General features: G+C 56.1%; 1 protein-coding gene across 2 annotated transcripts in view; it reads right to left on the reverse strand.

Annotated features, from left to right (window-relative positions):
- MRTFA (myocardin related transcription factor A) overlaps positions 1-20,266 on the reverse strand; it is a 101,815-nt gene that overhangs the window by 2,132 nt on the left and 79,417 nt on the right. For both annotated transcript variants that reach the window (XM_060659496.3, XM_060659495.3), the window contains exons 3-12: positions 17,464-17,519; positions 15,084-15,159; positions 13,178-13,339; positions 9,220-9,395; positions 8,551-8,685; positions 6,689-6,942; positions 6,340-6,511; positions 4,192-5,196; positions 3,110-3,274; positions 2,734-2,794 (exon numbers count right to left, since the gene is read on the reverse strand). In XM_060659496.3, coding sequence (XP_060515479.2) covers positions 2,734-2,794; positions 3,110-3,274; positions 4,192-5,196; positions 6,340-6,511; positions 6,689-6,942; positions 8,551-8,685; positions 9,220-9,395; positions 13,178-13,339; positions 15,084-15,159; positions 17,464-17,519 — 2,262 coding nt within the window. The remainder of the gene's footprint in view (positions 1-2,733; positions 2,795-3,109; positions 3,275-4,191; positions 5,197-6,339; positions 6,512-6,688; positions 6,943-8,550; positions 8,686-9,219; positions 9,396-13,177; positions 13,340-15,083; positions 15,160-17,463; positions 17,520-20,266) is intronic.

Raw genomic sequence — 20,266 nt, forward strand, 5'->3', positions numbered from 1 at the left:
AAACTTAAAAAGAAAAAAAAGATAACCACCTCACACCAAGTCAGCTATTATTTTTTTTTAAAAAATCCAAAGTGTTGGTGAGGATGTAGAGCAGTCCGAAACCTTGTGTGTGGCTGGTGTGAATAAAAATGGCGCAGCCGCTGCGGGAAGCCATGCAGGCTAGTGGGCCGGTGTTCACAGCAGCAGTACTCACAACAGCCAAAGGCGGAAACAAGTCAGGTGTCCACCAACGGACGAGCAGATGAGCGGCGTACTCTATCCCTACAGCGGGCTACCATTCGGCCACAAAAAGGAAGGAAATTCTGACACCTGCTACAACACGGATGAACCTGGAGGGCATTCTGCCACGTGAGGCAAGCCAGAAACCAAAGGACAAAATAATATAGGATTCCACTGATGCGAAGCTCCCTAGAATAGGCGAATTCAGAGCCAGAAAAGAAAACAGAGGTTACCAGGGGCTGGGGGGAGGGGAAGGGGGAGTTACCATCTACTGGGAAACAAGTGTCAGTATAGGATGACGAAAAAGATCTACGAATGGATGGTGGTGATGGTTGCACAACACTGTGAATGTATTTAATGCCACTGAATTGTGCATTTTGAGATTAGAATGGCAGATTTTCTCTGTGTTTAACCACAATAATAAAAAAAAAAAATTCTGCAGAAACCAGGCTTGCTCCTGGCCCTCCCGGTCCTCTCCCCACCCCCGTCCCCTCTGGGCATGCCGATCTCCCCAAGCTCAGTCTCCCCAGCTGCCACCACGGGGGGCCCTGCTGGCCCCCACCCACCCCGTCCAAAGGCCTTCTCCGGCACAGATGCCCTGGCTCTGGCCAGTTGTGTGTTTTTTGGGTGGCAGGCAGCACGCCCGGCTCCCTTTCTCTGCCATCTCTTCACTGCTTGGGCTCAAGGCCTGGCCTCCTCCCTCTGCTTCCGGCACAATCTCGGTTTTCCCAGGAACTCCCCCTGTCTGTGCCCAGGCCTCTGTCCCGGGCTCTAGACCAGCCTCCAACCGCCTGCGAGCACCGCCCAGCCTAGCCACCTCAGTGCCACCTGTGCTTGTTAGAAATGTACCTCAGGCCCCACTGTAGACTCCAGAACCTGTGGAGGCTCCTAGGAGTCCATGACCTTGAGGGGAACAACAGCTATTAAGCTCCGTGGGATTTCTTTTTTGAGATAAAATTCACCATTTTATTTATTTTTAAAACATTTTATTCTTTAAAAGAATAAGTTACTTAAAGTACTCTCTACACCCTACATGAAGTTCCAACTCACAACCCCCGGATCAAGGGTCACATGCTCCACACAGACCGAGCCAGCCAGGCGCCCCCAGGAGTCACCATTTTAAAGGGTACCATTCCATGGCCGAGCTCTTGCTTGACCGGTATGTCTCGCTAACCCTCTCCCTACACCAGCACTAAAGCCCTCAGAGAACCTCCACAAGCTCCCGCAGCTCCCACCGGGCGCCGTGCCCTCCCCGCACTCGGGGACCTCCTCCACCAGCATGCGAACAGGCTGGCTCTCTGCTCCCTTCGCAGGAAACCCTCTGCAGAGAGCTCTCCAGACCAGCTGGCTCCTCCAGCCCCAGCCCCTTGCCCACGTCCCACTGCGGAGCCCTGGTCGAGGCCACCACTGGCCACCACAGTGCTAACCCCGTGACCAGGTCTGGGTTCCTGTCTCCCCCGACTGCCCGGTGACAGCCCCGGACTTCAGGACTTCACCGTCTTGAAGGCACCCTCCCACTCTGCCCACGGCCATACGTCATCTCGTGCCCCTGGGTTCCGCCTCACCCTCCTCTCTGCTCGCCAGATCTCCTGGCTCTGAACGTCAATCCCGATGACAACTCCCGGTACCTGCCTTCACGTGACAGACTGCCCTGCTTGGCGGTCTCGGGAGACACACCTGAGCCTGACGGGCTGCACTGATGCACCCCAGCGCGCCCCCCGCGTCTCACCCCGGAAGTCCTGCAGCTGCAGGCTGGTGACTCCGGCCGAACCCTTCATACCCTCTCGTCCATGGCTGCTCTCCTGTCATCCCACCACACGCCTAGTCCGTAAGAAAAGCCACTAGCTCTGTAAAATACACCCACACTCAGGTGCTTCTCCACTTCCCTACTACAGCCTGACCCAGGCCCCCTGGCCTAACCTGGATTCCCACAGCTGCCCTTCCAGCTGGAACAGCCCTCCACTTGACTTCATCCAGAGCCCAAGTCCTGCTCGGCGCCCGTGAGGGCTCGTGCTCTGCCCCGACGTGCACCTCCTCCCCCTCTCCCTCCTGCGCTCATGCCGCTCCTCCAACACACCTGGCCTCACGGGTGCCCCCCAGGGAGCTCAACAAGGCCAACCCAACCGCTCTCAGGCACCTCAGACCCTCCCCCCCCCCCAACTTTCCATAGTATTTACTCCTCACACGTGATCACACTAGACCGTGCAAAGGCAAATGTCTCCGTTTTGCTCATCACTACACCCCACGCTGCGGGGACAGTGCCCACCACGCAGTGGGTGCTGGGGTAAAGCACTGCTACTTGACAGCTGCACCCCCTAGCTGGTTCTTGCCCAAGCCATGGAGATGGGACGTGTCTCAGCTGTTGTTACATCCAAACTATGGGGCCTTTCGTCCATTAAGTGTCTTTTCCATAACTAGACAAAAATCAATACATCAACCACCCCAGGACTGAAAACAATCTCTGAAAAAAGGAGAAGGTTGGCTGGGGAGGCAGCTCGGGAGTCTGGGCTTTACCTCCACTCTGAATAAGAATGTCAAACAGGTCATCCATCTGTTGGCTGGAGGAACCATTTTCCTGTGAAACAAAATAGCAAAAAAAAAAAAAAAAAAAAAGATGACAATCTAGAACAGGAGGCTCCCAGCCTGGCTCAGGGCAGAGCCCCTTCCTTCTGCCCTTGAGCCAGCAGCCAAACCTGCCGAGTCCACCGGCCTGTGCTCAGGCTCCCAGAGCTCGCTCATTCTGCCCCCCAGCCCCGCAAGGCCCACTCTGACCCTGTAACACCCACTCCTGCCTGCCCCTATCCTCCAGCTGGGCTTGCGGGGGGGGGGATTGTGGGAGCCCAGCCCAGCAGCCCAGGCAGCCCCCCACCCTGGCCAGGCCCCAGTCTACCTTCTTCACCTGCTGTCTGGGCTGTTGGCTCACAGCTTCCTCATAGCCAGGCGGCTCCTTCTTCAGCAGAGAAGTGGGGGTCCCAAAGAGGGGCTGTGATGGGTGCTCTGGGTCCATCTGGGCTGGTGGGCCAGGGGCTGCCGGAGAACCAGGCTGGGACAAGGGCTGGACAGGAGAACAGTGAGAGAACCGGTGACGGCATGAGGAAAGGAGGCCCAGGGCCCTGCACAATCCGGGAGGGCAAGGCAGGGGCGCCTACCTTCTGGGCCGGGACCACTTGTTAGCTGCCCTGGCTTTTAGGAAGCCTGCATGGAAGCCATCGGGGCAGAAAAGGATAGGGGATGGGGGAAGCCCTGACCTCTGACGCTGCAGAAGGTGGGGTAGACATGAGGCCACTGGCCACGTGGGTTTGGTACCAGCCACCTGGGAAAGGAGGGGTTCTGGGCTCCTTCAGCCTCTCCTCCCCGTCTGCCTGAGGCTGCTCAGGGGCCTCGGTCTCCCATCCTGAGGTGCCTGGTTCCTGTCACTGTCCTCTCCTCCGCCCCAAGAGCTCTGCAGGGCCGAGAAGCCACGCGAAGCCTAAAGCAGCCTCACCTTTGGACCGGGCAGGGTGGAGGGTCTGGGCTGTGAGGGTGGCAGCAGCAGGGAGCTGGCTGCCAGCACAGCATAGTGGGGGTCAGCTGGCTTCTCTGGGCGTGGGAGGGGAGTCGGGCTAGCACCAGGCTCGGCCTCTCCCAGGCTAGGGCTTCCCTGACCCTCACCGGGGCCTGTCCCACCCCTACGGAGCAGAGGCGGGCATGGTCCCCGGCCTGGGTGGGGGCTGCCCAGGTCCAGAGCTGGGCAGTCCCTGATGGCTCCACCCTCGTGGCTCTGGGGTCCTGGGCAGCCCCCTTAACCTTCCCAAGTCTCGGCACCCGTCCTTGGTAACGTGGGGATGGTGACCCCTCATTTTAGAGGATCGAGTGGAAGGTGAAGGGAAACCAGCCCAGTCTGCCCAGCCATGGGGGCGCCTGGTAAACGGGGCTGTCATCAGAGCATCTTCACGGTCTCCCCCAGCCCCTGCCCCTCCTCCACCCAGGTACCTGCTGGGGGCTCCCACTGGCCAGGCCGGGGCTGTCCACGTTCTTATTGGTCACGGTGAGGACAAGGTGGGTCCCTGTGGAGTCGGTGATGAGGGTGGGAGGTGTGACCCCCCTGAGGACGCTGGGGCCCTGTGGGCCCAGCAGCAGCTGGGGAGCGGGGGCTGGCTCAGGCTCCGGCAGCACGGCTTCCTGCTTCACCACCACGGCTGGGGGCACCAGGGGACAAGCGTCCGCGTGGTGGGCAGCGGGGGCCGCCAGGCTGGGGCTGAAGGGGTGTGCGGGACCCGGGGGCTGCCGGCTCAGCTGGCAGCTGGAGAAGCTGCTTTCCTGCTTCACTGGGGTGCTGAGGGGGGCGGGGGCGGGGCCGGGCTGCTGCGCCCGCTTCTCCTGCTCCAGCTGCAGCCTCAGCCACTCCACGAGCTGCTGTTTCTGGCGCAGCATGCGGGTCAGCTCCTCGATCTGCTTGTCCTTTTCCTGCAGCATCTGGTCCTTGTCACGCCCCTCCAGCTCGGCCCGCACCCCGGGGCTCCGGCAGCAGGACCCGGGCCGGGGGCCCTCCTCCTTCACAAGGATCTGTAGCGGTGAGGCCTGGAGGGTGAGCTGGGTCAGCGGCGACGTCACCATCTCTCCAAAGGTGTCCCCGGGTGTGGAGTTCTCATCGCCCGTGCTGAGCAGTGAGCGCTCTGAGGGGGTGGGAGACACGGGGGGTGTAGAGCCCGTGCTGCCAAATTTCACCACTCCGTTACCGGTCACCGTGGCCACCACCACCTCAGCCGGGGCCAGGCCCGCTGCCACCAGGGCAGGCCCCGTGCTTAGCCGGGTGGCCGGGAAGGCGACCACCACCTCACCAGCCTTGGGCAAGATGGAGGGGGCAGCAGGGCCCTTGGGGGCTCCCGGGGCAGGGCCGACTTGTTCCTGGTATGCACGCAGGCGCTCGATCAGGTCTGTCTTGGTGCCCGAGACGGGCAGTGACCGCAGCTTTAGCTCCTGCTTCAGCTCCGCCACCTGCAAGGGGCCGAGAGTCAGGGCCGCAGAGCGACAGAGAGAACTGGGTCCAGGCAGGAGGGCAGTCGGGGAGGTGGGAAGGACGAGCCTTTTGTCCACCAGGATTCATTCATCTGGGTCCCGCTGGTACTGCAGATACAGGAGCCCCTGCCCCTCCCACAGCCTGGAGGGTGAGACGTGTGTGTGTGTCCTGGGCCCATCCTCCTCCACCTGGGCACGATGGTCCCTCAGCTGTCCCCAGCCCCAGCGCAGTACCTGCTGCTCAATCACTTAATTGAACCAACTGGATTTTACAGGTGAGAAAACAGACCACAAAAGTAAAATGACTTCCAGATCTCACCCAGCAAGCAGCAGAGTTCGAAGTTAAACCCAGGTCTGATGGACCCTGGAGCCTGTGCCTAGCCACCCACACGAGGGCTGCATCCTACCGGGGTCGGATCATGACTCGGGAGGGGCTGGTCTGCTTCTGAGGACAAACTCTCCAGGGAGAGTTTGGTCTGTTCCATCTTCTGATCAGGGCAGAAGAAACCGGCCAGGCCCTGAGCATGACCCACCCTCTGAGGTCCCAGGACACGAGCAGGGTCAGTGTCCCAAGCCCCAAACTATTTTCCCAGGCAGATGAACCACGTGTGTGCAGCACATTCAGCGGGGCGCTAACGGACAAAGTAGAAAAGGCGGGGAATTGAAGTCGGCGGCCCCACATTTGAATCCTGGCTCTGCCACCGGCCGGGTCTGACACCTCCGACGAGCTCCTCTGCCCTCAACACCTCCACGTGCTCATCCCGAGGCAGTGGGGACAGTCCCTATTTCTCATGCCACATGGCAAAGGCGAAGGAAGAGCAGTCACATAAGAAGGCTTGATAAGCCCCAAGGCCCTAGACAGACGCCGGCTGCGGTACTTAATGGTAAGGACTGTGATGACAAGGCAGGTATCACGATGACCGGGGCCAGGTGAGCCTTGGAGCAGGTTCTAAGGGCCTCTTCTGGAGGAGACCAGAGTCCGGAGCTCTGCTCTGCCTACCACCGCCGTGGGTCTTACACCGGCTGCTTTCCCCACATAGAAACACTAGGCCAGACCCCAGGGGGAAGGCCAGCCTGGCGGCGGTCCCAGTGTCCCAGCAGGAAGGGGGCTCGCCCACCTACCTTCATGTCATCCAGGTTGGCAGGCAGGGCTCCCGGCTTGCCAGTCAGTGAGGTGCTGTTCTGACGTGCCAACCCACTGGGACCAGGAGCACCCGAGCTGGAGCCGCTGCCGGTAGTGGAGAGGCTGCGTATCGGGGGGGCCCCGCCGCTTCCCGGGGCCTCACCTGAGGGCCTGAGAAGAAGGAAAGGTAGCAATGAGAGCCTGGCCAGCATCACCCTTGGGGCAGAGACGGGTGCAGGGCGTGAGGATCCGGAACAAAGCCTCCTTAAGGATCTGGGTTCACCCGCACCAGGCCCGGCGTCGGCCAGTCGGGCGGGGTAGGGGTGATGGTGGCGAGCGGGTTCCTACTTTGGCGGGGCGGGCAGGATGGTCTGGTAGTTATAGTGCTGCTGCTGCTGCTGGTTGAGGATCTGGAGCTGGAGGAAGAGCTGCTGCTGCTGCAGGATCTTGGCATAGGAGGAGTCCATGGCGGGCGCCCCCTTGTCCTGCTTTTGGTCCGGGGGGATGTACTGGTGATACTTGAGCTTCTTCACCTTTGGCTTCAGCTCCTTGGCTTTCTTGCTGCGCTGCGACTTCTCACTGGCAGACTTGGGTTGGCTTTGCTGAGGGCAGAGGAGACAGCAGGCGCCATCAGGGGGCAGCGTGGGGCTTCTGAGAAGGACCCGTCCGCTCCCCCGCTACCGGACAGCGGCCTCATCAGTGGCCACGAGCGTGCCGGGGGGAGGCCGGGCACAGCCCCTCTTTCTTAAAGCCTCTGGCCCGGAGACTAATCAACCAAATGCGGACGTCACCATGACCTCCAGCTAAGAGTAAACACAACGAAGTACCGAACAGCTGGTGGATGGAGCTCACAGCCTCCACATCAGGTACTTCAGGAGACGTGTCACCCCGAGCGCCGGGGGCTGGGAGCCAGCCCACAAGGCTGAGGAATCCCCCACGCAAGAGGAAGGGGAGACAAATAGATTTACGCCGTTCTTTCAAATGTGTATGGATAAAGAAAGGCACCAGTTGTGCGATAAGGAACAGGCTTGAGGTGGATTTTTGGAGGAAAAACTCTGACATCTGTGGCCGCCAGGAATAGACCCCAGAGGTGAGAGGCACCCGGAAGAATGAACGGCCTGGGCACTGCGACCCTAGTGGGGCAGCTCACTGCCTCCTCTGGGATGGGGAAGCCACACACTCGAAACTTCCTGCCAGCAGCAGGGCCTCGGGGGGCTTTGCAGAGATGGTGCACACAGGGTGGGGACACCACACAGGAGGTCACCAGGGAGCCCCATAAACAGAAAGGTAGCAGCCGGAGGCACAGCAAGGACTCGGCTCCAGTGAGGGAATGGGAACCTGGATGGCTCCCAGGCTGGGAGCAGCAGCAGAGGCACGCGGCTGGCTCCAGCCAGGGCAGCGTGTGTGTCGGGGGGCAGATGGTGAGATGAGAGGGAGAAGCAGGGGGGGCAGGAAGGAAGGGAAGCTGCCCCGGGGTTGAGGGGGACAGCAGAGGTGCAGGCGTGGAGAGGCAGCAGTCTGGAGCGAAATCCCGGAGACCCTGAAGTAGGAGGCTCTGTGGGACAGGGAGGACGGACCCTGGGTCGTGGGGCTGCTGAGCTCCATGAACCTCAGTGCCCCACACGGTGTCCCCCACACCAAGGTCCCCCAGGAGGTGTCTTGGGGATTGGTGGTCAGCCTTGCCCCCCAGACATGTTAGGTCAGGTCTTGGAGGAAGAGAACAGAAAATGCCCCGGGGCACCTGGCTGGCTTAGTTGGTTGAGCATGCAACTCTTAATCTTGGGGTCATGGGTTCAAGCCCCATGTTGGGTGTAGAGATTACTTAAAAATAAAATCTTAAAAAAAAAAAAAAAAAAGCCCAAAGCAGCCCCTGTGTGACCTGGCGCCCATCATTTCCCTTCTCAGTTTTGTCACTCCTAGAGCAGACTCCGATTACTGCCTCATGTGGTGTCAGTAGACCAGAGGGGTTGGATGGGGGTGTGTTTTCACGGGCAGGGCGGAATAAGAGCCACTGTGCTTAGGAAATGGCAGTTATGAGGGTGACAGCCAGCGTCCGCAGAGAGAAGAGGAGAAACTCCCATGTTACTTCCGTGACTTATGTTGGTGCACTCCCCCCGCCCCCCACCCCCAGCTGGCCCCACACTGGGATGAAATCACGGCAGGGCTTGGAGGGGCCCGGGGAGGGGAGGGCAGCTGCTGGGGACCTGTACCTTAATAAGCGTCGGGGTGGGCTTGGCAGGGGGGGCTGTGGTTCCATTGGTGAGGCTGGGAGGCAGAGGAGGCTGCTCTGTCAGGAAAAGTGTTTCTCCGGAATCCGGGCCCACTGGGAGCTGAGACGACACCACCTGAGAAAGGGCTGGAGGTGAGGACAGCCTCCCTCTCCCGCTGCCCCAGGGGGCACGGCCATTATCAGGGGGTCCATCCCAGCCCTGCTCTGCCTAGAGGCGGCTACAGGCATCTCCTCCAGAGCCATCACGGGCAGGGGGCCACCGGCGGGCAAGATGGGAGGCGGGGTGAGAACCCGGCCCCCAGGGCAGGGTTGAGGGAGCTGGAACATGGAGACACAGAGGGCAGTGAAAAGGCCACTGAACTGAACTCGGGAGAAGCAGGCTGTTCCGACTGGACGCAGGGACAGGCCAGGGAGGCTCAGGAATCTTGCTGCAAGGCAGCCCCAGCCCGGGACCACAGGCTGGCGAAGTCTGGCCAAAACGGGGCCCGCTGCCGACGCCTCCCCGCTCCCCACCACTGCGACTCAGGCAGCCATGGACATCCCCAGCTTCCCCACCACACCTGGCCCAGGCGAGACCTCACCCTGGGCAGCTCCAGCAGGTCTGGGGCCCTTGGGGAGCAGGGAAAGCATCCAGCAGGGGCAAGCTCACCTGAGTGGGGGATAGGGTGGTGGCACTGGACAGTGGCTCGCCGACTCGGGCTTCCAAGGGGGACGGCGCCGAGCCCTGGGACTCATGGCTCGCAGGCTGCTCAGGGGATAAGGCATCACTGCTGTCCTCATCGAAGGAAGAGCTGTCCGCTACTTTCGGGTAATTCACCTGGCCCACTGAAAGCCAAAGCCATGGTGAGAGTCCACCTCCAGTGCCCGCGAATGGGAAGGGGGGTTGTCCCCGCAAGGTGCCCACTCTGGCCCCTCCCCACCCCCAGCGAGGCCGACGTGAGAAAGACCAGCAAAAGAGCTCCAGGAGAGCGCCTCATCAGGACCCCCAAACAAAGGCAGGAAGAGTGCTGGCTACTAAGCTATCAAGTGCTCCCTTGCTTTTGACTTCACTGTGTCCAGTCCCCAAGGTCAAGCCCTACTTTCCCTCCTTCCCTGCCTCCCTCCATCCTGCAGCCTCCTTCATCTCATCTGCTTCCCTCCTGTTAAACGCACTTCACTTCCATCCTATGGTGGCACAAAACTCTTCTCTTCCCCCAGAGGCTTGTGGACCCTGCAATGAGGGCTCCTCCCCGGGGCTGCCTCCACTTCCTAAAGGGCAGGCACAGGCTAAGGGCCTCCCGGAAAAGGTACACCTGCTTGCACAGGTGAAACAGGATCACTGAAGTACAGTGACGTCCCTTTAGTGGCCTGTGACTCCCGGAGACCCAAGATCTGGCAGCGGCCACCAGAAGAAAAGCCCCCCTGCCGGCTAGAAATGCCCTGCCCCGTGGTCAGGGCCCCTGGCCACCTCAAGTGCACGTGCTCCTGGGGCCAGGCTGTGAGGGAGAAGCAGGGGGAGCAGGGCCCTCGTGTGGAAACGCCAGGACACAAAAGGAAGGAGACAAGTAGGTATTTCACACGATTCACATCACAACCACCCCCTCAGTGCCGCTGGGGGAAGAGGTTCTGCGCTGGTCTGCCATTCACACGGGAGGGACTGAGGCAGCGGTCACAGCACGGAGGTGAGCTGTCGGGCATGCCTGGGGAAATCTGCTGTGGTGGAAAGACCACAGATGAGGAACAAGAACACACTAGTAACTCTCCCAGCAGACTCTTCCTCTCCGGGGCCACAGCCTGAGGCTCTCTGCTCCCCTGGGACCAGGGAAGGATGTGCCTGAGCTTGAAGCTCCGGAGCCCGGGATGCCCATCGCTGGGCTGGCTCCTACACTTCCTTTCATCTGCCCTGGAGGGGGCCACATGTGCAGCACACGGGGGAAATGGAGCCCGTTACTGTCGTGTACTTCAGGCCAGTCACACATCTAGATTTCTCCCACTTCCTCCCAGCAAGGAGACACGCCACGGGACAGCAGCCGCACGACACCCAGCACCGGACGGCGGAATCCCGGACGGAGGAGCTTCGGCTCCACCCCCGGGGACACTCCAAGCGGAGGGAGTGGCCGGCCACACCGGAGAAGCCCAGTGACCAGTGTGGGCCAGGGTCCCCGCAGAGTGCATTCCTCTCCCTAGGGTGGCCGGGTCTGGGCCAGGTGCAGGGTGTGGAGAGACAGAGTCCCCCTCGCCCTCTGATTTTGGTCCAGTCGCCTCTGCTTGAGGGAAACACAGACGCTGAGGAGAGGCTCAGGGAGGACTTCTTGGAAGAGAGATCTTGCCATGAATCTTACAGACCAGCTGGGGGTGACCTGGGGGAGGGATGTGCGTGTGAGCACGCGAGCGGCAGCCGTGTGCTGGGAGTGGCCGTGGGGAGTGTGTGGGGAAGACAGCGGGAGGCCAGCCTCTGCAAAGCCCCTGTCAGGCCCCCACCTACAGCGGGCCTCAGGACTGCCGGGGCTCCCTCCCCACTCTCCACGGCCAGCTTCTCCTCCTCCTCCACAGACCTGGCCTGAGTCTGTCCCCTCCCATCCTCCCATCTCCTCCTCTGACTCCTTCCTCTCAGCCACACACCTGCATCGATTTCTCCTCCCAGCCCACCCTCTCCCTCCCCCTTCCTTCTCCGCTCACTTCTTGAACAAACGGCCTGCCTTTGCTGTCAACGCTTCCTTGCCACCTACTCATTCCCCAAAACCCACAGGCTCTGGCGTTGGCTGGCAAATGCTCCTTTCTCTCAAGTCACCACTGGTCACTACGTACCCCGTCCTCAAACAAACTACGTCCTAACACGCCCACGGGCCGCTGCCCATGCTGTCCCCGTGCCTGGAGTGTCACGTACGCTCCCCATTTGGCAAAGGTGGACCCCAAATGTGCCGTACTGTCCGTGACCGCTCTCCGGGCCTCACCACCGTGCCCATCGCTGAGAGGACGCCTTCTCAGCCAAGCTCGCACTGCACCTGACCCACCATCACCCCACGTCGTCCACGACAGCAGCCGCCCTTCTGTGAGGCTTCCCAGGCGCCAAAGACTGTGCGGGGCCCTTTATATCCATCACTGTGGACCTGAAAACTGTCCCACAAGCCAGGTGACTCAGCTACTAGGTCACAGGACCATGACCTTCTCACTACGCAACGCTGGCACCTGACCAGGGGCCAGACTCAGAAATCACTCGTTCATACATCAGTCTCCTCTCATTGTACTGAATTCTTTGAGGGCAGCGTCATATTTTGTTCATCTCTGTAAACTGCAGAACGTTACACAGGGCCAGGCACAATGCCAACTCTCAGGTTTCGGCTGGCTAGAGAGCCCAGAACTGACCGTCACCTAAACGCGGGCCTGAGATTAGGGGCTGTGTGGAATCTGGTGAGGACTGGGCAGGAGAACACGGAGAGGAAGGGGGATGAATGCCAGGGCGAAGCGGTGAACTAAGAGGGTTACCGGCACCAATGGCAGAGGGGCTGCTGGGGCCCAGGGTGTGCAGCCCCCGGCACTCCGGCTGCCTCCGACCTTGTCAAACCACTGTCTGCGGTGCAGACAAGGCCCCGGAAACCAAAGTCTCCTCTGACCCAGGGCTCAGGGCCCAACTCAGCCTGGGGCCCTGCCAAAAAGATCTAACTGCTTATAACGAAGGGAGCAGTTGCGCCCCTCTCCCTGGTGGCACAGCTACCTTCCAGGGGCAGGAACGCACGGCCTTGCCCAGGACCAGGTCTCGGCCCCACTGTAGCCCAGGAGCCACACATCGGTGCTAACAGTTACCAAACTCTAAAGGAATCCGGTCCGAACAGCTGCCCATGGCACACGAGGCCCTGGCACGTCCTGGACTCTGCCCACCTCCTACCTCCCGTCTCAATACCCCCTCCTCCAGCTCCACGCCCGGGCTGCTCCTCACCTTGCACAGCTCTCCCCTGGAGCCCGCAGCGCCTCTCTTCCCGAATATACTTTAATTTCTACTCATCCTGCAGCCCTGGACTTGGCCGTCACCTCTTCTGGCACCACACCCCGCTGTCAGGGCCTGGCTGGGGACCCTCCTCTGTGTGCCCAGCGTAGCCAGGGCTCTCTCCGGCACAGCTTCTGTCTCTGTCTTGCTGCTGCCTGTTGACCTGCTGGTGTCTGCTCCTAGGCCTGAGCTCCATAAGGGCGAGGGGCCTGCTCTGCTTTGTGGGGCTGCAGTCCTAGCACCTAGCACACCTCTTGGGTCAGTCAGTATTTGCTGAGTGAAGTATCTGTGGAAAGTGCCACTCTCTGAGAGAGACTGCACTAAGACAAAGAGACAGTAAGGCACAGATTTCTAATTCCTGGCATCTCCGTGGGTTTACACACATCAGCCCCCCGTGGGAGAGGACACAGCCTCTGGGTATGCAGAGATGAAGGTGGACAGAGGTGCCTCTGTTGTTTAGTTACTCTGGTGTGACCCCTGAGGCCGCTGGCACTGCCCCAAGCTAACACAGCCTGTTTCTTGGGCCCTCACACTCTGCACCTCAGTTCCCAAGTCAAAGCCGGAATCAAACAGCAAGAAGCCCAGAGCCCCTCCTTCTGCATCTGGCCTGCATGTCCACGCAGGGCGGCTGGGGCCTCCTCACCAATGATGGCTTCTTTCAGGCTGGACTCCACAGGCAGAATGTTCTTCTCAACCAGCTCCATAGGGCCCGGTCTCTGTGCAATCTTCTCGTTGAGGTCATCGGCCAATCTGGCTCTCTTCAGCTTCAGCTGCTTGGCCTGGAGGGAAGGCTCGGCCGAGGTCTCTGCCCGTGGGAGAGAATGGAGTGCAGGAGGATGTAGGAATGGACCTGGCTCTACCCTGGGAGCTCCAGAGCAACTCTCCTTCCCTCTGGGGAAGGAGCAGAAGCCATCAGGATGCAGAGTGTCCCAGGCAGAGAAGGGCGGCCCAGCCTGAAGTTCTACGTGGACACAAGAAGGGGCCCCGAACTGCAGACAGGGCATGGGCACACCTAGCAAAGCTCACCGGGCACAGGGGGCTACAAAGCCGAAAGCGCAGCAGACAATGAAGTGTGTGCCTCATCCTCCCTCAAGCTTTCTGTGTTACAAAGGCAATTCAGTCTCTGCTGGGTCTCAGTGTCTCTGTCAACACAATGCGGTGCTCGGACTAAGAAAAGTTCCTATCCAACCCCAAAGTTGGCTCAAAACTGAACAGGGGCGCCTGGGTGGCTCAGTCGGTTGAGCGTCTAACTTGATTACGGCTCAAGTCATGATCCCAGGTCATGGGACCAAGCCCCAAGTTGGGCTCCGTTCTGAGTGTGGAGCCTGCTTAAGATCTTCTCTCTGGGGGGCACCCGCGTGGCTCAGTCGGTTGCGTGTCTGGCTTCGGCTCCGGTCATGATCTCACAGTTTGTGAGTTCGAGCCCCACATCGTGCTCTATGCTGACAGCTCAGAGCCTGGAGCCTGTTTTGGATTCTGTGTCTCCCTCTCAGTCTGCCCCTCCCCTGCTCATGCTCTCTCTCAAAAATAAACATTAAAAAAAAATAAAAAAAAAAGATTTTCTCTCTCTGGGGCACCTGGGAGACTCAGTTCGTTGAATGTCTAACTCCAGCTTGGGTAATGATCTCGTGGTTCATGAGTTCAAGCCCCACAAGGGCTTGCTGCCAGTGTGGAGCCCGCTTCAGATCCTCTGTCCCCCTCTCTTTCTGACCCTCCCCCACTTGTGCTCTCTCAAAAATAAGTTAAAAAAAAAAAAAAGATTCTCTCTGGGGTACCTGGGTGGCTCAGTCAGTTAAGCCTCTGACTCAATTTCGGCTCAGGTCATGATCTCATGGTTCGTGAATTTGACCCCTGCATTGAGCGGTGCAGAGCCTGCTTGGGATTCTCTCTCTCTCCTCACCTCTCTCTGCTCCTCCCACACTTGCTCTCTCTCAAAATAAACAAACTTAAAAAAAAAAAAAAAAGGACGCACTGGTTCTTTAAAAAAAAGATTCTCTCTCTCTTCCTCTGCCCCTCTCTAATGCTCCTGCACATGCGTGCACGCTCTCAAATAAATAAATACAGAACAACAACAAAAAAGAATTGAGTCACAGTGTTTTCAGCAGCCAGAATTGCTCCTTCACTAGAATGTGGAAAGAAGTGTGTGATGGGGTCTGGCGGAGCATACCTGCCATGGGCCCACTTGCGTCACAGAGGTCTGAGTGACTGCTGAATGAAGGCGCGAGTGAATGAGTGGAGGAGAAGAGACAGTAACTGCATCTTTAAAAGATTCTGGAGAACAGGCTTCATACCAAGGGGAGACAAGATCCGGGGCCACCACCCAGCCAGAGGAGAAAAGGGCAAGCCGGCATGAGAGAATGTGACTGCTGCTTTGGGAACTCTCAGAAGCAGTGGTGGCTACCACAGTCCTGCTGTTTTACCGTGCTAAGGCTCGGCTTACCCACTGTCGCCAGAAATGGGAGTGAGAAGACAGAGGGAAAAAGACATGTGGGTGATGCATGGTGAAAACAGCGAGGGTAAGGGGAGGAAGCATTTCCGGCCTAACACACCTTCCAAAATATGCATCCTGACCAGCTCCGATCTCTCCGGCCGGGAACGAATCTTCCGTTTCAGATAGTCCTCTGTCTACAGAAAAAACACACCAAGAAGATCTCACATCCAGGATACAAGTTATGGAATGGACAGAACCAAAAAGCAGCCGTGGCTGTTGTGTCTGTGGTTGGTCACCTCTGTAGGCCCCCCTGATCTCAGCCTGGAGCCTGCAGGGTTCTGAGGCAAGGGGAGTTCTGGGGGAAGGGGCACATCCATTTCCAATGCACCTGCCCAGGGCACCACCCATCTATCCAGACTATTTGTCTGAGGCTGAACGCTAATTTTTTCTTAAAAGTTTATTACTTGTACTATCATAAAAGTAATAACTATGTTCATCAAAGAAAATTTAGAAAATTAGAAAGTGAAACAATAATAAAAAATTTTAATCACCCACTTAGTATTTTGGGATATTTATTTCTTCCATTCTTCCAGGCAGAAGATGTCTAATTTTAAAGAGTTGTAATTATACTGAATATAATTTTATGCCTTGTTCAAAAAAAGGTAGCACTGTATGATCTCATGAACATTTCCCACTCATTCTGAGTGGCCGCCATATGGAATACTAATTCTGATACACGGTGTCATAGCCCTAGTTCCCTAAAGTCCAGTGTCCTCATTTCGGCATTTCTGCAACTCCAGGTGAACTAAACCATTCCCGTAACAGTGTCCGAGCCAGCACATGCCTGGTGCTTGCGTTCTAATGTACAGGTGGCCCCAGATCCATCTGACTCCAGAGTCTATGCTCTTAACCTCTGCACCAGAATTTTTCAAACCATAGGTCAAGACCATTACCGGGTCAAAACCAGCACAGGGCAGGCTAAGACAACATAGGACAGGACAAGGTCGACGAGGGCGGAAAATAAAAAACCAGAGCACACAGTGTGTGGTAAAGGTGAAGACTTGGTGCTCCGACTGGGCAGCCCTGTGCCAGCCCTGGGGTGGTGCTGAGCTCTTTAGGAGACGGTTTAAAGTGGCTGTGGGCTCTGGGCCTATCGCTCTGCCCCATCTGCAGAGGGCAACTGTACTGCCATGGCTGCTGCAGGTGGCAGAACAGGTGTTGGACACCACAAGTCTTCTTTTCTAAGCCACCTGAAGTTGGGAACAGTGGCCAAAGCCAAGGCAGAATACGGCACTAATTAAGAAAATATGTGGCATCTACAGGCCAAAGTTTGAGTCCCAGCTTTGCTACTTACTAGCTGTGTAGCTTAGTTAATCTCTCTTAGCTGCATCTATGAAATGAAGACAAAGAGCACCTAATTCGTAAGAGCGGAGGTGGGCATCAACCACAAAATGATGTCATGCTGCTCACAAAAGTACTCTGTAAAATAAGAGCTGTTCTAATCTGCTCCAATGAACTCCTTGCCTACTGAGAAGCAGTCCAGGTAACGGCACCAAGTCTTACTGCAAGTGGGTTGGGGGCATGGGCAATGCCATCGCCCCCCCACCCCTGCCGTATTCTCCACTCCTCCCAGTAACTCCAACGGCACAGTTTGTTGCTGCTTTGTTCTGTGTCCATGACCTCATTCTTCCCGCTCACTCTAAGAATTACTCATAATTCTTGTTAGAAATTAAAAAAAATAAAATAAAGACAGTAAGAAAGTCTTAGAGGTAAATATTTCAGTCTCTGAAAGAGTTGAGAGTCTTAAGGATCCATGGCCTATAGGGTCCTCTACTGGGAGGTTCTCTTTCCTTGCCTTTTTGTAAAAGAAAAAAGTGAAGGGGTAGAGGGGAAGCATGTTCTGGTGACTTCCCCATCTCTGCCCACACTGGGCAGCAGAATATCCCCCTCAGGTCCCTGAGGGAACTGAAACTGAGGGGGGACAAGGCGGCAGGCCAGGTGCAGCAACATGAACTGGGGCTCAGACAGGGGCCCTGCTTCTGCCTCCACAGCCTTGAGTGGACACTGGCTACTCTGGGCAACAGAGACCTTTTCTGTCCCTCGGAATGCCCGTCCTGGAGAGGTGTGGGCAGTGCAGCCACAGACTCGGGAGGACCAGCCCTCAGCAAGCTTTTCAATGGCTGCTGTTCGCGTTCTAACATCCACAAAAGGTGAAGTGGAATTAAAGACGGGGAAATACCAGCGGTCTCCAGAGCCACAAGAGGGAGGACTGCTAATCATCATATACCCTTAAGTGCAGGAAAAGAGAAATTCTGATCCCGTTTTCAGATCTTGCCACAAGGTGGCTGGGGTGGGGACAGAATAGAAAAAGGCAGCGCCTCCGGTCTAGAACGAGGTGAGGGCTGGCCCCAGGGCGCACTAGACTGGAAGGAATACAGCAGCAATACAATGGGCTCTGCAAATGCACTCTGGAGGCCCCTGGGGAAGAAAGGTCTTACCCTGGCCCGCTCCAAGCTCCTTCTCTGCTCATGAAACGCAGCTGGACTTTTCAAAGCTGTTGAGAAAAGAATCATAAAAGAATTACTTTTATGAAGCATCATGTGCACAGCTATAGTTTACGGTGGAGAAGACATTTTAATTCAAGTTAATTTTAGAAATACTAATTCTTATCAGCGGAAGTGAAGAAGAACATGACACCTGAGTAAGCACATATCTTTATGGTTCAGTTGCCCCATTAAAACAGTTCTGGTTACTTTATTCCTAACGAGAAGTCACTACCTAAGCCTGGGCTGTATAAAGTGCAAAAATGGAATATAGCTTAAAAAAGTAACCTGGAGGGGCGCCTGAGTGGCTCAGTTGGTTGAGCATTCAACTTAGGCTCAGGCCATGATCTCATGATTCATGGGTTCGGGCCCCAAGTTGGGCTCTGTGCTGACAGCTCACAGCCTGGAGTCTGCTTTGGATTCTGTGTCTCCCTCCTCTCTCTACCCCTCCCCTGCTTGTGCTCTGTCTGTCTCTCTCTCTCTCTCTCGAAAATAAATAAATAAATGTTAAAAAAAAAAAAAAAAAAAAGTATCCTGGACCTGTTACCAGACTGTTAGCTGCACAATCCTTATTGATCAATCTTCCAAGAATGCCTGCTGGGCCCCACCTCACTCTGGGAGGAGCACAGCCTCATGTGGGGTCCACCTTACTCCTTCAACCTCATTAGGACTCACAAAGTGACCAAACTGAACAGGGCAGTTACACCAGAAAGACCTAGGTCTCGTTGGGTGCCATTTCCTTTTTCACTTCAGCTAAAATGACCTTGAATTTCATCTCTAAGGACTAAAAGAATTTCACAGTGACTGTCTGGTTGACCCTGGTGCACACAGCCAGCAGCTGACAAGAAGGGCTCACTACAGGCCCCGTCGAGGACTCAACTGTGGTCTGAATCTACCACCACACAGCCCACAGCTCTCGACTCAGCAAACAAGGCCAAACCAAGACCAAATCTCCTCAAATGTGGCATCATGAAGACGGTTTTGTGTCAAACACTTGGCTATAAAGACAAATGAGGAGTTGGGACACCCTGAGGGTAAGAGGATGAAAAGGCCTGACTCACTTCAAGTAGGGAACAATAGCAAGAGCAGAGAAATTTACAAGACCATGGTCAGTTTCACTTCTGCTGCCCTAGAATTTCAGAACAGCTGTGAAACTGTGTGTGGAGATAACTTTTGCTAGGCTGCTGGCTGTGGTAGGAGTGCAGGCATACAGAGAAGCTAAAAGTAGCAGGAGCACAGATATGACCCTATCCTGCCTGGGCCTTTGTGCTTCCTCCCCCCATCCTGCTCCTGGGGGCTGGGCCTCAGCAACAGCAGTCCCAGAAGAAAGATCTAAATGTCCCAGCAGTACTTATTTAAAAAACAAAACTTTCTTAAATCTTAGGATAAAAAAGAATCATTAAAAAAAAAAAAAAAAAATCAGTTAAGAGCCTACCCTGTTTTCTAACAGCAGGGGGAGCTATAGATTTAACAAATAATCTCTAAGGAAAAAACAGCACAGGCTCCTTCCCCAACCTACCAGAGCATTCCAAGGCACTATCCAGGCTATCCCAGCTCTGATCTGGGGTAGTCTTGAGCAATTTAGTGGGTAAGCAGACAGCTCCTGCACCTGCTTTCGCTGGGTAAAGCTGGTTCAACTTCAAAACCAGTCTCCAAAAGCCCTGACATGTAGAAATCTGGTACTGGGGTGTGATGGACCACTCTCAGAGGGCGTATCACAGGGATGAGACAATAAGTACAAAGAATCAAAGTGAAAACTCACAGTGTCTGCCCCATCCCACCCCCAGCTTCCTCTCTTATTTCTCTCCATAGCACTCATCACCGAGTGACATTCTTTACAGTTAACAGCACACATCTTTCTAACTTGTTTATTATCAGCCTCCCACCATTAGGACAAGTTCCATCAGGGCATGTCTATTTCCTTTGTTTCTGACAGTATCCCCAGTGTCTAGATTGCCTAGCATGTAATTCATTCGATAAGTTAATGAATATTCTTGTAAGAAATGGAAACAGAGCATACAGTAGTGACAGGAAAGCTAGACGGGTCTGTGGTAGAACTCTAAGCTTTCACTTGAACAGCCAGAATTTTGGTTCTCATCTGGGTTCAAAACATAGAAGTCCTGGATAGAAAATCAAGGCGTCTGTGGTCTTTTCCTGTTCTACCAATCACTACCGGTGTGACACAGGGGACTCCTTCCCAGTTTTCCTTTTCTTCTTCTGGAGAGTGAGAATCTGCCTACCTCTCGGAACCCTTGTAAGAATCAAATAAAAGTGGGTGCTCTGAAGCCAGTGGTGCACACACACATTAACGTGAGGTGCTGCTGTCACCAAACCCAGTGATGTAGCTGAATCATGGGTTCAATTCCTACACACACCTGCTAGTTTTGGTATCACAGCCACAGATGATCTACCTAGAACCCTGGCTAGCCTGCTGCCTCAACAACTTACACTGGCCATCCCAAAGGGTAAGGCACAAATCCAATTTCTGGAAAAGTAACTCACAAAAGCACAGAATTTCTAGATGGAAGGGGAGTGCATCAAAGAATGGGGATAAGAAGCAGAACTGGTTGTCATATACAGGACTTCCTGTTTGGTTAGGGAATCTTCACGTAATAGCAAAGGAGAGATGAATTATTTATGGAGTGCCTACTTATGTGGCAGGCACTGTTCTAGATATTTTAAACATGTTATCTACTTTTATATTCCTCATGATTCATCCATGTGGTAGGTAACAATCCAATTTACAGATAAGGACAGG

This window comes from Panthera onca, chromosome B4 (genome assembly GCF_046562875.1).
Source record: "Panthera onca isolate mPanOnc1 chromosome B4, mPanOnc1 haplotype 2, whole genome shotgun sequence".
NCBI classification, from domain to species: domain Eukaryota; kingdom Metazoa; phylum Chordata; class Mammalia; order Carnivora; family Felidae; genus Panthera; species Panthera onca.